At 41.6% G+C, this 17,145-nt stretch overlaps 1 protein-coding gene across 1 annotated transcript in view; it reads right to left on the bottom strand.

Annotated features, from left to right (window-relative positions):
* Positions 1-9,950: 9,950 nt before the first annotated feature.
* LOC117477488 (membrane-associated guanylate kinase, WW and PDZ domain-containing protein 3-like) overlaps positions 9,951-17,145 on the bottom strand; it is a 50,643-nt gene continuing 43,448 nt past the window's right edge. Inside the window, exons 17-22 of the mRNA XM_034124159.1 lie at positions 16,179-16,373; positions 15,525-15,601; positions 15,051-15,197; positions 12,845-12,983; positions 11,559-11,744; positions 9,951-11,501 (exon numbers count right to left, since the gene is read on the bottom strand). Coding sequence (XP_033980050.1) covers positions 10,849-11,501; positions 11,559-11,744; positions 12,845-12,983; positions 15,051-15,197; positions 15,525-15,601; positions 16,179-16,373 — 1,397 coding nt within the window. The 3' untranslated portion in view covers positions 9,951-10,848. The remainder of the gene's footprint in view (positions 11,502-11,558; positions 11,745-12,844; positions 12,984-15,050; positions 15,198-15,524; positions 15,602-16,178; positions 16,374-17,145) is intronic.

Below are 17,145 nucleotides of genomic sequence, written 5' to 3'. Positions count from 1 at the left end.
CGCCTTACATTTTCCGCCACAGATTTGGGGAAATTGGTCCGTGCGCAAAGCATTGTGGGGATTTTAAGACCGCGGAGTCTACACATGTGCTGCCTCGAAATTTCTCGCTACGAAGTACGCCGGGCTCGGTAGAATTCCAAGTATGCTGGACATTGGAACAGTCCTTCGGCGCCACTCGATGACGTAGTATGCTTGAAATAGTGGCTCTGGAGCGGCCTTCCTCGACATTGAGAAACACCCACTCTCTCCACACACTATGGACTGTCCAATTAGGACATGATCAGTTGCATTAGCGTCAAATGGAAAAAACAAGCCTATAATCAGGTATAGTTAATTTACCTATAGTCATACAAAACTGGACAGGAACGATTCTTAAATTGTTGAGCTGGTGTAGATTAGTGCCGAGTGAGCTGCATTACAATTACAGTATAAAACTTCCAATAAAAACATTTTGACTGAAAGCAAACAGTAGATAAGTCATTTGTAAATGAGGGGTGCATTGATGACTTATTGACCATGAAGGTAGCATCTCCCTGCTTCCCTCGACACAAAGTAAACAGGATTTCTTTCTTAAAATAATCTCTCTGGCAAACACGTTTATGATACTTACACATTTTTTTCTGCAGGATAACCTCCACATATTAACACCACGTTATGATTTTTTAAGTGTAAATGCAATCTCATGAAGTGAAAAGCTAACGTTAGGCTATAAAGCACATGTGTCAAACTCAAGGCCCGGGGGCCAATTCAGGCCCTTGGTGGATTTAATTTCGGCCCGCAGGATAATTTCTAATTACTATTAGATCTGGCCCGCCGGTAAATTGCACGCACACCTTCACTCCATCCTGAGGGTTTCCTCAGCTCAGAGCCTGACCCCAAACATTGATGAACTTGCACCCAAGATGAGATGCCAAGTATCTGGCTTGAACTAGCATCACAGAGCAGCACACTGAGTTTCAATGGATGTTTCCTTCTGCACTTTTTCTCTTGCGACAACAGGGCATGATTGGTGTTTTCTTTGAGGGGAATGTTTTTTTTAAGCTGTTGTTGGCCTGTGGAAAAATGTAATCATAAGAAATGACTGAGGAAAAGCTGCAGAAGTAAGAAATGAATGCAACCAATTATTTAATGTTTAATGTTGTTTTTATAGGCAATAATTTAAGCTTTGTTAGTTCCAGGTTTAATATGTGCAATAAGTTCATTTCAATACGTTTTGCAATAAACATTGAACCAGTCCGGCCCTCGACTAGTACCCATTTTTTATTTTGACACCCCTGCTATAAAGGATCACGGTCACATGACTTCTTGTCAAAGCTTAGTCTGTCTTTCTGTGCCCTCTGCAGTCTACGCAGTGTCATATTAAAGAGGATTATTCTGCTTTATGTCAATAGTTTTGTTGTTTTGATTTTCTATTGTGAAATGTAACACAATCTAATCTGTTGAATCTAAAGCAGCATGATGTTGCCTGTTAATTGCAGCTTGTTAGAGGCATTCATGTGCACTTTCCACTAAAACAGGAACCTTGTCCTGTTAAAATCTGCACACATTCTGATGCTAAACTTCCGGTTTCTTTATTAATTACTGCTGATTTATGTATTCTTCTTAGCTGTGGCTGAAATAGCTCCTTGTCTCTTGTGTGGCAGCACATTGCAAGCTCTTCAGCAGGAGTGCTTACTGCTATAGGAGCTGAAACAGAGGCCTGTGTGCAGAGCATCTTGTGTGGATGTGGAGGCAGTCTGTTGGCATCACTGGTCTCTCTCTTCACCCCCCCTCACCCTCCACCCCCTGCAGGCTGCCTGCTGGAGGCCGCTGTTGTGCAACGCAGGAGGCTTTTGGTTTTCCGGACCCAGAAAAAAAAGGCCAAGAGAGGAAAAGGGAGATGAACAGAAGGAACAGAGGGCGGTTGGTGGTCGAGGCCGGCCAGACGCCGCTCTCTCTCTCTCTCTCCGGGCGAGGATCGCTCTGAGCTGCTGAGGGATGGAGATTAGCAACCACAACGCACACTATTTTACATATAATATACACACACACACACACACACACACACACACACACACACACACACACACACACACACACACACACACACACACACACACACACACACACACACACACACACACACACACACACAGTTAACGGTTGGTGAGTGGACAATTATTTAACATCTTGGTGCGTTAAACCAGAATACACACATTTTGGATTGCTGAGCCCAAACCCACAGAAAGTGTTGGACACAAAATGAGGAAATAGGTGAAAGGTGCGTTCACAGACCAATTTCAATCTGTTGCAATATAATTATTGTGCAATTCATTTGGACAGTTTTGAGCACAGTATATGTACTGTCGTGGGGAGAAAAACTGGCCCAATGAGACCATTTAAAATGTTACGGTTTAATTGAAGTGAGAACATAATCAGCCTAAATTGCAGAAAGTTAACAAGGATAGTAGACAGCCTGCGAGGGGTTTTGTTGAGAGAAACACAGGTAAACATGAGGTTAACATGAGCAGGAGACTGACTTGGACTTCTGCAGAACTCTGATGTTGGCTTGACATCTCGGCCCGAAGAGAACATACAGAACATGCTGAATGAAGTCCACAGAAATACATTTATAAAGTTATTTTTTGATAAACGAGAGGAGAAGGGATTCTACTCCATGTTGGTGTCATGTTCATCTTTGTTGATTCCCACCATCCTGACAATTCACAATCTGCAGGGAACATTCCCGGCCTTACCATTGTGTTTTGTTTTGATGCAAGTTTTTCCTTATCCCAGGCTCTTACAATAATTTCCCAACTGGGGATCAATAAAGTACATCTATGATCTATGTCAATTATGAGACAATAGGCCAATGTGCAAAGGCATGCAAAAGGCCCAACCACCTCTTCTACATAGGAACACACACACACACACACACACACACACACACACACACACACACACACACACACACACACACACACACACACACACACACACACACACACACATGCACGCACGCACACAACACACACACACACACACACACACACACACACACACACACACACACACACACACACACACACACACACACACACATACACACATACACACACACACACACACAAAAGTCGTTGTCTTTTAGTTGTCGTATTGTCGTAAAATAGGGTTAAAATATGTTAAACTGGATCACCTGTATGGTTGTTATGAGATGGACGCACTACATTACGTTAAAAAACCACAAACACACAACCAGTTCAATAAAAGCATTTTATTTATATCTGATAATAATTGAACTCATGGATCATCTCAGAATAATAACTGCAAGTCACTTATTAAATTAGCTCTGTTAGCTGCATCCACAAAGCAAACATCAGTTTATAAATCTGTACATGTGTCACACGATCAGCTGACCCGTGATGTCACTTCCTGTCTGTTGCTTAGCTACACAATAGCCGGTATCTGCTCGTCTCCAGGAGCGTCGTCACGGCGACCACGATAACACTCTCATTAATGTTACATTTTTAACTTAAAGGTGAGATCAGTTCACCAGTAAGGACCGATGCGCTGACACACAGTTTACATATTTTTTCTTTAATTGTAATCATTTAAACTCAATTTTTTTTATTTCATGCAAACATGATGAGTCAAACTCTGAATTTCTACGTCAAAATAATTTAAATTCTACGTCACAGAAAGTCGTTATTATGATTTAAATCCACATTTTTGGGGGATTATTGGAATTTGTTGTGTTGTGAAAGTTGAAGCTGCATTATACTGTTTAACCACCAGAGGCGCTGTCCTTTATTATAAATATTACTAATTACATGTTTTAATTATTTAAAAGTGGCCTGTTTATTTACACTCCTGATTTAAAAAGCTAAATGTATTTTTGTATTATTTGTAACTATGTAACTTCTAGTAATTGAGTATGTTTGTCGGTTTCATAAATTGTCTGTACTAATATTACATTAATAAATAAATAAATAGAAAATATAAATCTGAAAATGTATTTTTTGACATAAACGTTGATGACCAACAAATTCATTTCAATTCAATTTTAACTTGTTTCATGTGAAAAATAAAAAATTCTAACGTATTGTTTATAGATTAAAGGTAGGGTAGGTAAGAATGGAGAAACCAGCTCGAGTACGCTAGAATTTGAAAGTACACAACCGGAAAAAATCTGCCTCTTCCTTCAGACTTCATTATGCTGCGTTCACACCGGACGCGATGCGAATATTCGCTTCGCTCTAATCGCATCGCTCTAAACGCTGGAGGTTCACCGCGGCTGCCAGCTGTGTTTACTCGCATCATTCAAACAAGACGCGCTGGCTCGGGAGCTACAACTACAACAACATGAACATATTTTACCGTGATTAAATTGTAATACACATTTCTAAATGATGCCGAAGTAACAACATACTGATACCGGTTAGTAACAACCATGAATTAATGCTTTGACAAGTCTGCAGACAAAACGGCAGGCGAAAAACCTTTTAAAATGCTTGTTTTCTGAATGAAGATCGGGTCAACCAGGCTAAGCTAACGTTGTATATGCTCATTCCACACTCATAACAACGGCCTACAGACATAAATAAACCAGCGACTGTATTCGCCATGGCACAGACAGTCTGTGGTTTGTACTTGTTTAACTTTTGTCCAGTTTCTGAACAGATATGAGGAGCTGTGAGCTATGTGTGCTAACTGCTAACTGCTAACGGCTGATGTTTTCTGGTTGAACGTCAGTGACGGCAGTGCCGTTCAATCGCCTCAATCGCGTGATTCGCGCCGTGTCCACCGCTTCATGCTCGCCGTCGGAGCGAATTTGCGTCTGCCCGCGTCTCTGCATTGACTTTACATGTAATCGCGCCGCCCCCAAACATCGCATCGCGTCCGGTGTGAACGCAGCATTACAGAGCCCCTCCTCCAACACACACGAACGGACACATGACCAATGAGGGCACGAGATAAGTTTGTGCACGAGATGGAAGGCTGACAGGCAGGTAGGCCATCCAGTTATTTTAGCTGGGCCGGCTCAGATGATTGGTCGTGCTTTTTACAGCGCCACGGCTTCCACAGATGACATATTTGTATATATTTAAGCATTTCATGTATTCATTGCTATCGGGATGTTAAGAGCATTCCATGGAATATAACAACAAGTGTTTCTGAAGTGAATTACCTACCCTACCTTTAAGTAAAACTATTTGTGAGAGTCATCGGAGTGCCATTTGGTGTAAGAGTTATTGTTTGACAATAAACTGAAACAATATTTTAAGGGAACATGTTGACAAGATTAACCAATCAATTGAGACTTATTTCTTGTTTTTTGGGAGGATTTCAGAGATTTAAAATCAAATTCAGATTGTTCCTCTTTGCATTTTCATGTTCAGCTGATGAGGAGCTTCAGAGCTGCAAATAAAGCTTTTGACTTTCATAAAACTAAAACCTGTACTACTTCATTTTAAATCCTTATCTCTCAATTAATAACAATACATTAAAATATTTTTTAATTTTACATTCAGTGTAATCATTTGTTGTCTATTTTCAATTTCAATATTTATCAAATAATATCTCAACATATAAATGTGTTGTATTAATATCCAGCTTCCTGTTTACACTTTTTTATTTAATTATATCCTGATAACCCCTGAGGAATATATTTTTGATAACACATTTTCCAATTGCCCTTTTTCATTTTAATTGTGGGTGAAATTTAAGCCAACGTTGAGGGTGGGTCACAGCCTGACAGACTGACAACAGGGCAACAATATTCCTACTGTGTGTGTGTGTGCGTGTGTGCGCGCGTGTGTGTGTGTGTGTGCGTGTGTGTGCGCGCGCGTGTGTGTGTGTGTGTGTGTGTGTGTGTGTGTGTGTGTGTGTTTGTGTGTGTGTGTGTGCTTGCATGGCTCTAATAAAGCATGGTGTCGCAGGCACTCATTAGCTGCAAGCTGATTGGCCGACAGGTTGATTGACTGGCTGCATCCTGATGGCTGAAAACTGACATTATATTAAATACTTAGACCTTCCTTTTTGTTTTTGCATCCAAACTGATTGTTTTTTCCTATGCCTTTTTCCTTGTTTTTTGCGAAAATGTCAAAAACATCAGAAACGTATAAAAAAAACATGTTCCTTTCAGTTTTGCACTTCCTGTTTCAGCAGCTTCACTGTCCTGATACTGAATAAAGCTTTATTTGAACCACAACCAGCAGGCAGAACCACACATTCTCAAGTGATATCGACATCGTTTTTGTTTAAAGGGTAAAAGATTGGACTTAATGTTTCATAAGTTTCTTTACATCAAACAATGGTTACTCGTCTAATTTAAAAACTAACAAAATAAAAAATACATTTGATAATTTAATAGAATTCTTCACTTAATAATCATAATTCTGACCATCAGCTGTTTTTTTATTATCAGGTTGTAAGATATTTAAAAATAATATGTCAATAATACAATTTGAGTGCCATCTAGTGGCCATTAAAGGAATTGGGAGCACCGGGGCTGATGGGAAATGAAGTCTTTAAATGTGGGTGACTGAGAGCTGATTGTGGTTATAACAGTCCAACAAAGCATGACATCATTAAAGGTTTCAATCAGGAAGTAAAAAGTATACATCTGTTCTCTGAGCATTTCAAAATAAAAGACCTCGGGACAACGGGATTCAATCCAATAGCTGTGATGCTAACAGACTCGCTCACATTAGCATCTGACATCAATGTTAAGCAGATTCTTATTAGCTGTGAAAATAGCTTGTTTACATCAGAATAATTCGATCTTCTTTCTGCATGGAGCTATGTGTGGAGCTGTGATGGCTTTATTGCTGAAGGCTGGAGGTGAGACTGAACAATGTAATCATTTGCTCAATAGAAAAAATGTAGTCATCATCTGTGTTCTTCTTGAGTCAATATGATCTGTCACAGTTAAAGCACCTCGTTGAACCAGGACTGCAATTAACCATATTTTTTTAATTATTGATTAATTTGAGTTTTTTATTTTAAGTATTAATCTGAAATATGCGAGTAGGTCAAGTGCAGTAGATTTGAAGTTATTTCCTTTTTATCCCCACTGTAAAGTGCCTTTGAGCACCTGAAAAAGCGCTTGGAAATCAAATATATAATTATTATTATTAAAAACAGATGGAGCAGATGAATTTGTAAATATGCTAATGTATAACATCAAACCACTGCATATATTAGCATATTTTGTGCACCGCCCGGCAGGTACGTTCAGTGACACAAATCACCTGCAGTGTATCTCCGCGGGCCACAGGTGCATCGTGGGTGTGTTTAATATGTCTACAGTAGATGCACATGCCTGCAGAAAGGTGAAGCTCAGAGGGATTAAGACTCTAACATGAATCACAACGTGAAACTGAAGTAGTAGAGCATGCTGCACAAGAGGACAGACAGGTGAGTTATTTATAATAATAACTGTCCAGAGAACAGCGTTTTTGCGTAATGACGTAGGCTACTGTTACCTAGCAACAAGCTGTTTCTGTCTGTTAGCTGCTTATGTGTTTTTTGTTTGTTTACCTTTTGCTGCTGATGTTTGATTCATGCTCCATCCGCCGTGGTGTTTATTAATCAATCAATTATTATTTACTCTAACTCTATTTGCTCAGTGGCATTTATTTGTTCAGTTTACCGTGTTGTTATGGTACTGAAGTACACATTTGAGGTAGGCCTACTTGTACTTTACCCGAGTAGTTTCATTTTATACTACTTCATACTTCTACTCCACGTTTTGGAAGCCACATTTGTACTCTTTACTCCACTACATTTATTTGACATATTTATTTCGTAGTTAGTGTACAGATTCAGATTATTAGCAAATATAAAATATAAATAAACTATGCTAAACGGTTATAGATAAAATATCCAGCAGTAAAGTAATTAAAAGTATAGCTCAATTTTTCACAGCTGTGATGAACACATTATTGCTAAGAAAAATAATAACCCAATCATTTAATGATTCTAGAATGGGGCATTACAACAATAAGTACTTGTACTTTTATAACTTTATTTTGATGCAGATACTTTTGTACTTTTATTAAAGTAAGATTATGAATGTAGGGCTTTTACTTGTAACAGAGTATTGAGCTCTGCTGAGGAAGTCTGTTGTGTAAATAGGTTGAAAATAGCCTACTTAAATGGTTGGCTATGTAATTAAGTACTATTTGTACTCAAGTACTGACTGTAGGCCTACTTAAGTAAACATTTGAAGTACTTGTACTGCAACTTCTATTTCACTACATCGGAAAACTATGGCACATTTGACTCTATTCGACGACATTTTTTGAACAGCTTCATTAGTATCTTTGCAAATTAAGAGTAGAGTTGAAGTAATGTGGGAAAGTTCAGCGGAGGTCATTAACTGTGACAGGAAGTCATGTTTAAAGAGCATTTTTAGCATGTGTTAGCCCAGCATTTTAACTAAGTAAAACTACTTAAACTTCTTTTGCAATTTATGAAGTGTCATATTGCTACTGTTTAGTCACTTCCCAAATTAACTATTCTTTTAACATTAGTTTGTTAATTGACAGCTACCCTGACTTGTATCTAGTGTTTGTAGTCAGACTGCAGCTAAAAAGACATAAATATATATATATATATTGTGTATATATATATATACCAACACACCACATCACACTGCTTCAGTCAGTTTTGTGTTTACAGGCGACCGCTTGATTTGACACTTTATCAAAGTCCCTCCGTGACGTCCCTCCTGAGAGCAGATCTGATGATGAAACTTTTGAATCCTTCCCGGTCGTCTTTGGACCAGAACCTGAATATCCAGACCCATCGATCAGTAGAAGCGTTAGAGTTCAGGCAGTCCTTTTTAGAAAATGCATAGAAGAAGAAATATCCAAAATGCCCCTTTTTAGCAGGCTGAGGGGCGGGGCTAAAGGGCAGCGCAAGGGTTTGTGGGAGTTGTAGTTTAGCTGCAGAGGGTGTGCCGACAGAGGCATGGTAGAAAAAAATGCATGTTGTAATGAATGGATGAGGGAGTTAAGACTGCGTGTGCATGAGGCATCACAAAGGCATATTTTACATGCTACATTTTATTTGAGTGTATTAAATGAAATGACCTGAAAGCTAGCATCGCAGCGGTTCCCTCGACAAGAAGTCAAAAGTATTTTTCCTTTGGATTTTTAAAGAAAATGAGCGACAAAGTGACAAATAACATTTATGATACTTATATGTTTTGTTCAGCAGGATAATATCCACGTATTAACACCAGTTTTATCATTTTTTAAGCAGAAATGCAATCTGCAGAAGTAAAAAACTAACGTTAGGCTATAAAGGAACTACATCAAGGTCACATGACTTCACGTCGCCACTGCTAAGCTAAAGGTGGCTAATGTTCAACGAGAGACATTTACTCCTCTTATTAAGTCACTTGTTTGCAAACGTAAAAACATCATAACTCACAAGTAAGGTGTTTTCTTTGGGCATCTAACCAACAACTCCTTGACTTCAAGACGAGGGAACTCAGAAGTGCTACAATGCTAACTCATCTCAGGGTTTAGGACTCATTCCTGCACCTCTTTATGTGGGACGTATAGGGGGATGGCATGGTGGTGTGTGACAGGTCTTGATGACAGGTGACAGGAAGTGTGTGTGTTGTGACTTAATGGCGTTGTCTGCTGCCTGCAGCCCGCTGTCGCTCTGCAGGACGAAGGCTGAAATAAAATGAGGCACTTTGTTATGATCCAGAGCTGCAGGACGTAGCATCCACCGCTGTTGCTATAGAAACAGGTCATCTTGCCGGCTGAGTTGCCGAGGCGATGTCATGGTAATAGGCGGCCAACAGGACCACAGCTGGACCTGAAGTGTGTGTGTGTGTATGTGTGTGTGTGTGTGTGTGTGTGTGTGTGTGTGTGTGTGTTATGGCTCTGTTATATCATCAGGGCAAAGTTTTTCTTCTTTTTTTTTTTTTACAAGCAAGCAGGCAAATCAGATCATCTCTGGTCTATTTAATCTCACATAATATTAATATCTTATAATAGTAATAATGTCATTGAGCCTTTTACATATTCAGCTTTTATAAAAATAAAAAAATCATTCCAGTGATATTCACATGCTCAGATTACACAGAATCACAGGACAGCGCCTCCAGTAAAGGTTCTCATGTTGTTTGCATACGAGTTTAAAGTTCAGGAGACGAAGATGATGATGATGATGATGATGATGAGGAGGAGGAGGATGAGGAGGATGAAGGTGAGGAGCAGGGCCTGTATCACAAGCACTTTATCTCACTCTGTTTATTCTCATTCCCAAACTCAGTGATACTTATTGCTGGTATCTTAAAGCTGGTAACAAAAGTTTCCACATTAAAACGTTCTTAATTACAGCTAATCACGTTTGAAGGCTAGTACATCCTATCCAAATTCAATTTTAAAGACATGATCATCATATTCTACTGACCTATATACATATACATATAATTCATTATTATTTTCTTTTAATAAAGTTATTACAACTCCTTTTTCCAGTAATGTAATTGGTTAGTTGTCGTGCTGTTGACAATGCTCTAATTTTGCTTCTTGATACAGGTCTCACGATGTACTGAAGGATGATGGGTAAAATAAAAAATAAAGTTGGTTAATTTGATGGCTGTGTGTGCAGCTGTTATGTCATTGGCCCATCAGAGGCCTCGAAACCCGCCCACCAGCCAATCGAAAACAAGTCTTTGTTAGTTTGCTTTCATCATCCATTCAGAAAAGTATTATCATCCAATAAGATGCAAGAAGAGGCGGTTCTCCTCTCAGCAGGCCAATCAAAAAAAGCCCTTATAAGTAGCCTAGAAAAAAAGGGAAAAATAATCAGCCAATGAAGAACGTCCTCGCTGTGAGCCAATCAGAGAGAGAGCCCGCCCAATAGTTCCCGCCCACCGAGCCGACTGCCAATCAGAACCTTTGTCAGTGTCTTTGGGCTCGGCTTCAGCCAGGGGCCCGGGGTGTCCCCGTGTTGCCACGCCGACTGGGCTCTCCTCCAATCAGAATCCTCCTCCCTCCACCCGGCAGGCGATGTGATGGTGGCTGCTGATTGGCTGACATCTGAAAAGCTGGTTGCTGATTCGCTGTCCGACACACGCTGGCGCTCATCGTCGTCATCTATCGGCATGAGGAAAGAGAATGGGGCACCTGAGCTCCCAGAATGCTTTGCGTTGCGGGTTGACTTGTCCTCTCTCTGCTCCATGGACTCCTCCCTCCTCCTGCTCTTCGTCTCGCTCCTCTTCCTCCTCCTCTCCTTCACTTCTTCTGCAGACTCCTCCAACTCCTGCGGCACCAACTTGTCCCAGGATTGAGCACTGATCCTGGGTAAGCTCCTGCTCTTCTTCCCCTGCTCCCTCTGGTTCTCCAGCTTCTCTTTCGGCCTGACAGTCTGACTTTTTCTCCTCATCTCCTCCTCCTTACTCCTCTCCCCCTCTTCCTCCATCCTTGCCTCTTCCTCCACTACGTCTAGGTCCAGATCAGGAGGCCCTAACCCTCCCCCTCCCCCTCCTCCTCCTCCTCCTCCTCCTCCTCCTCCTCCTCCTCCTCCTCCTCCTACTCCTACTCTTCCGCCTGTTCTTCGTTTGGTTTCTCCCTCTCTCCTCGTCTTCCTCCTCTCTCCTCCTCCTTCTCCTCCTCCGGTACCACCGCCTCCTCCCCTCTGCTGGCTGAGGGAGGTGGTTCTCATGGTCACTGTTTCCACATCTGGCTCCTCTGTGTGTGAAGAGGAAGAGGGGGAGAGGGCTCCTTCCTCAGGGCCTGCAGGACAAACAGAGAAACACATTGAGCTGCAGTTCCTCTAACGTCCACCAGATGGCAGTGTAGTTTAATTCAGTTATTCTAGACTTCACAAAAATATAAACATAACAGTTTTTGCTCACAATTTATCGGTAGTTAAATTAAATCATTCAAGGCTTTTTCTTTACGCACAAAAGTCTTATTTCTAATCAATTTTGGTCACAAATGTAATAAAATCCATGCTATATTGCTGCTTAAACAGTGTGTGCCTTGCCTTGGGCAGAATACACATTTGCAGTTAAATCAGTTTAATGAGTTAAAATTGCAAGTGAGAGAGTGTGTCATTGGCTTCTCCACCAGAGCTTTCTCCTGTGAATCTAATGTTTTATTTCACTTCCATTAGCCAAAAGCTGCACAATAATAATACAAAGTATGGTAAACATGACGGGGTCGGTATATGGGATATTGTAATTTAAATCCATTGGAGTTCATGTAAATACAGAGCTTTCAACAGTACTGATGGCTGTGGATTAAACACCGGAACATGGAGAGATGAGAGTCGGTGAAAAGTGAAAGGAAAGGAGATGAAATGAAAGGAAAGAAAGGAAAGATACAAACCGCGCATTTTCAGTGCGTCCAATCACGTAGAAGCAGGGTTCCCCCTGTTTGGAGTTGGTCATACAGAGAGACAGGCTGGACAACTCCACTGAGGAAGAGGAAGAGGAAGAAGAGGAGGAAGAGGAAGAACAGGAGAAAGTAAAAGTACAAAGTCAAGAAAATCCCAGAGCTGTGATTGGAGGATTTCAGGTTCAGAGAGTTGGGAAGTGAGAAGAGGTCGAGCTGGATTTTTACTGAAGTATAAATTGTCTTGTTTTTCAGATTAAATAGATGAGAAACCTGTAATTATACTGCTATGTGAGACATCAACACAACGACATGCTGACTGCAGTGGGGTTTGAACCTGTGCTCCCCTGATCCGAACACCAACGCACTAGCCCACTGCGCCACACGCCTCGCTCAGGTACTTTCACCACACTTAATTCTACAATGAGTAGGATTTGTTGGTTCCTGTTCCTATAAACTTAACACTCGGTGTCCGCCGCCAGTGTTTGAAACCTCACCGTAGTCGGGCACGTATCCGTTTCCTTTCTTGAGCACGAGGTGGATTCGATGTCCTCCTCTCCTGATCTGCTCCACAGCCTGACTGTGGGTCATCCCTGATGTGCTGTCTCCATTAATCTCCACCAGCTGGTCCGACACCTGAGCCAGGAGGGAAAGAGCAGAGAATATTCCATTAGAAATAATCTGGTGACAGCAAATTGTTGCCATTTGGCTCAAAAGTCCAAAAGTGATCAAGGATTTGTTTTAGTTTTCCCCTATTATCAGGCGTTTGTCTTTTATTTGAGACTTGGGAGTTGTAAATGCAGTCTGTAGGGGGCGCTAACAGCACATCTGGACCTTGGCGTTTCATATTTAAAGCAGAGAGCAGAGGAAGAAGCTGGACGTTGAATGTTTGATGCTCAGAGTCTCAAAGCTGCTGACAAAAATGAGATCCTAAAAAAGTCATGAATAATTCTATTTTCTGAATACCATATAGGAGTGTCTCTGGTCTCAGGATGCTTTACATCGACAGGGGTGTTAACGAGTGTTTCACCACTAAAGTGAGTTTTGTAAACCCAGATTAGAGTCTTTGATCTGGTTCTCATTTAAGTCCTGATACTTATATTTACCAGGATACTCTGCAACTTCTACAGGTGCACCATAGAGAGCATCCTGACCTTCTACAGGTGCACCATAGAGAGCATCCTGACCTTCTACAGGTGCACCATAGAGAGCATCCTGACCTTCTACAGGTGCACCATAGAGAGCATCCTGACCTTCTACAGGTGCACCATAGAGAGGATCCTGACCTTCTACAGGTGCACTATAGAGAGGATCCTGACCTTCTACAGGTGCACCATAGAGAGGATCCTGACCTTCTACAGGTGCACCATAGAAAGTATCCTGACCTTCTACAGGTGCACCATAGAGAGGATCCTGACCTTCTACAGGTGCACCATAGAGAGTATCCTGACCTTCTACAGGTGCACCATGGAGAGTATCCTGACCTTCTACAGGTGCACCATAGAGAGCATCCTGACCTTCTACAGGTGCACCATAGAGAGGATCCTGACCTTCTACAGGTGCACCATAGAGAGGGTCCTGACCTTCTACAGGTGCACTATAGAGAGCATCCTGACCTTCTACAGGTGCACCATAGAGAGGATCCTGACCTTCTACAGGTCCACCATGGAGAGCATCCTGACCTTCTACAGGTGCACCATAGAGAGCATCCTGACCTTCTACAGGTGCACCATAGAGAGGATCCTGACCTCCTACAGGTGCACCATAGAGAGCATCCTGACCTTCTACAGGTGCACCATAGAGAGGATCCTGACGGGCTGCATCACGGCCTGGTACGGCAGCTGCACCGCCCTCAATCGTAAGGCTTTACAGAGGGTGGTGAAAACTGCACAGAACATCACCAGGACGGAGCTGCCATCCATGGAGGACCTTTACTCCCAGCGGCTCAGGAAGAAAGCCCCTCCGGATTATCAAAGACCCCCATCACCCCAGCCACAAACTGTTTAGTCTGCTGCCGTCTGGCAGGCGTTACCGCAGCATCCGGACTAAAACCACCAGATTCAGAGACAGTTTCATACCACAGGCAATAAGACTGCTAAACACCTGAACTGTTGAAACAACATCCATAACATTCATCTGCTACTTAGTAATTATTGATCTATTTATCTAATATATCATTCCAATAACTTGCATATAGACTCTTATTGCACTATTTCACTTTTTTAAACAATTTTTCTTTTTGTATTTACTATTTACTTGCACTATTTTTATCTGTGTTATTGAGTTGCACTGTTGGAGGAGCCTGTGACCTAAGATTTTCATCGGCATAACTACACTGTAGCTATGTTCGTATGACAAAAATAAAGAACCTTGAACCTTCCCAAAACCCCCCACCATTGCCATTTGAAACAATGGAGTTCAGTTGGTTTTCTTTGGGACCTGATTTAAAGTATGAAAAGCCTTCCTGTGAGGAGACCTGATTCTGGCTTTTACTGTGAAGGAGTTTGCAGGAAGTGATGAGTTAAGGCGTGTGTGTGTGTGTGTGTGTGTGTGTGTGTGTGTGTGTGTGTGTGTGTGTGTGTGTGTGTGTGTGTGTGTGTGTGTGTGTGTGTGTGTGTGTGTGTGTGTGTGTGTGTGTGTGTGTGTGTGTGTGTATGTGTATGTGTATGTGTGTGTGTGTGTGTGTGTGTGTGTGTTGTGTACCTGTATCTTGTTGCTACGTTGGGCCGGCCCCCCCTCCATCAGTCCCAGTACATACAGCCCCATGTTGTATTCGCTGCCCCCCCTCAGAGAGAAACCAAAACCTGTAGGACCCCGATCCAGATCCACGCTGTAGAACCTGGACTCCTCCTTACAGACACACAACAATGTTAGTAAAATATCTGAAAATCTATTAGTTCAATATCAACAAAAAAACCTGAAAACTACTAGTAAAAAATATTGGAAAAATATTAGTAAGTTTCAATAAAATTCTAAAAAAACTAAACTCTATTCAACTATTTCAAAAAGTGGCTATGGTGCATTTTTATACATGATTTTAAAATGAGATTAACACTTAGTACAACATGGTGACTATGTGTTAGAGTCAGTGTCAGGAAAATATATATATATATAAAGTAATAAGAATAACTGTTTAAGTAAGCACTTTAATTTCAAACAATAAACCGTCAGACTGACCTTCGGCCTCCCTCTGGATCCCTTCATCACCCGGCTGTCGATGTCCAGATCTGCTCCCTCTGACACGGTGGACGAGTCTAAAAGAGAAATATCAAATGTTGTTATGGATTAATTTTACAATCATTTTTAGACAATATTTTTTCACAAATCAAAGAAGAATGTTGGTGTATGAACGACTTCATTTTAGTCCCTTGACAGTTAACATAATTGTCGATCAGTGTCTTAAAAGTTGTAGTAGGTTCCTGTCTATAAACTCTGTGTAACTTGTTGTTGGTGTTGTCGGACATTCAAAATATCTTGCTGAATATGCTTTAACAAAATATACTCTGAGATCTTTGGTTAATAATCGTCTTTCTCTGTTTTACTATGTGTTTAGTTGCTGTTTGCTCATTTAGTTCATCCATTGTTCTGCTATTATTGGAAAGCATGTTGTAACTGTGTTTGAGAGTAGAGCTTTGATATACAGTATTATATTGGTATCTTGATATGAGACTAGATAACCTCTTAGTTTCGGGATGAGCAATTCTAAAGTGATTTAAAAGTTAATAGATGTTTTTATGTTGGGCAAATAGGCGAGGCTGCTACACCCTGAGTTTAGTGTGTTTTATATTATTTTATTAGTGTGTGCGTGTGTGTGTGTGTGTGTGTTCGTACGGTGTCTGGGAGTGATGCTCAGTCTCAGGGTGTTCCCAGCTCTCCTCAGGATCTGGGCGAGGTCTCGGTGCTGCAGACCCCCGACGGCCCGGCCCTCCACCGTCTCCAGTTGGTCTCCAGGCTGGATCTGACCGCTGCGAGCCGCCGGGCTGCCGCGACGCACCGTCACGAACCGGTGAGACAACAGGGAGGGGGCTGAGGAGAGAGGAGGGGGGGGGGGAATAATACTCAAGTACAGCTGTCCACCAGTAAGAGAGGCAATACAAACAATCGCAACTATCAAACCAGCTGCACGGAGTCAGAGATCTACAGTACGAGGCCCCGGGGCCACAGTGTAAACGTGACTGTTCACAGACTGGAGTTACATCACATGGGCTGCTGAGAGACCAGCAGGTGGGCTGACAATATTACATCGTACCTGAAACTGAAAATAAGAGGATTCACAAGGCTACAGACACCTGTGAAGAAATGGAGCTGTGTACATTAAACATATTTGAAATGGTTTTGGTTGGAATAAGAACATTTTTAAGTTAAAGGGGACCTATCATGCAAAATGCACTTTTGTACGTCTTTTATACATGAATATGTGTCCCCGGTGTTCCAGGGAACTCACCAAGTGTCAGAAAACACAACCCTCTCTATTTTCCTCCATACCCAAATCTCTAAAAAAGGGGCTGCAACGGATCTGATAAAAACTGATCCAGATTTGAACACTGTCCTGACGTCAGGACGGTGGCGCTACGGCTATTGGGCCAACTCCACCAATCAGGAGGAGACAGCCACGGCCATTGCCGTTCGAAAGCGCTGGAGACGCTGTAGTACATATGCCAGGCCTCTAGATGGTGCTGTTCTCACTGAATCAGCCTTCGCAAAAATAGAGCTAACATTTTTCAAATTGAGCAAAATGAGGCATGGCTGAAATGCATGATCTGTTTGGTATTTTGAAAAAAAAAAAGTATAAATATGC

The sequence above is a fragment of the Trematomus bernacchii genome, unplaced genomic scaffold, assembly GCF_902827165.1.
Source record: "Trematomus bernacchii unplaced genomic scaffold, fTreBer1.1, whole genome shotgun sequence".
Classification (NCBI taxonomy): Eukaryota; Metazoa; Chordata; class Actinopteri; order Perciformes; family Nototheniidae; genus Trematomus; species Trematomus bernacchii.
Note: the sequence above shows the minus strand (reverse complement) of the source record. Positions and strands in the feature narration are given on the sequence as shown.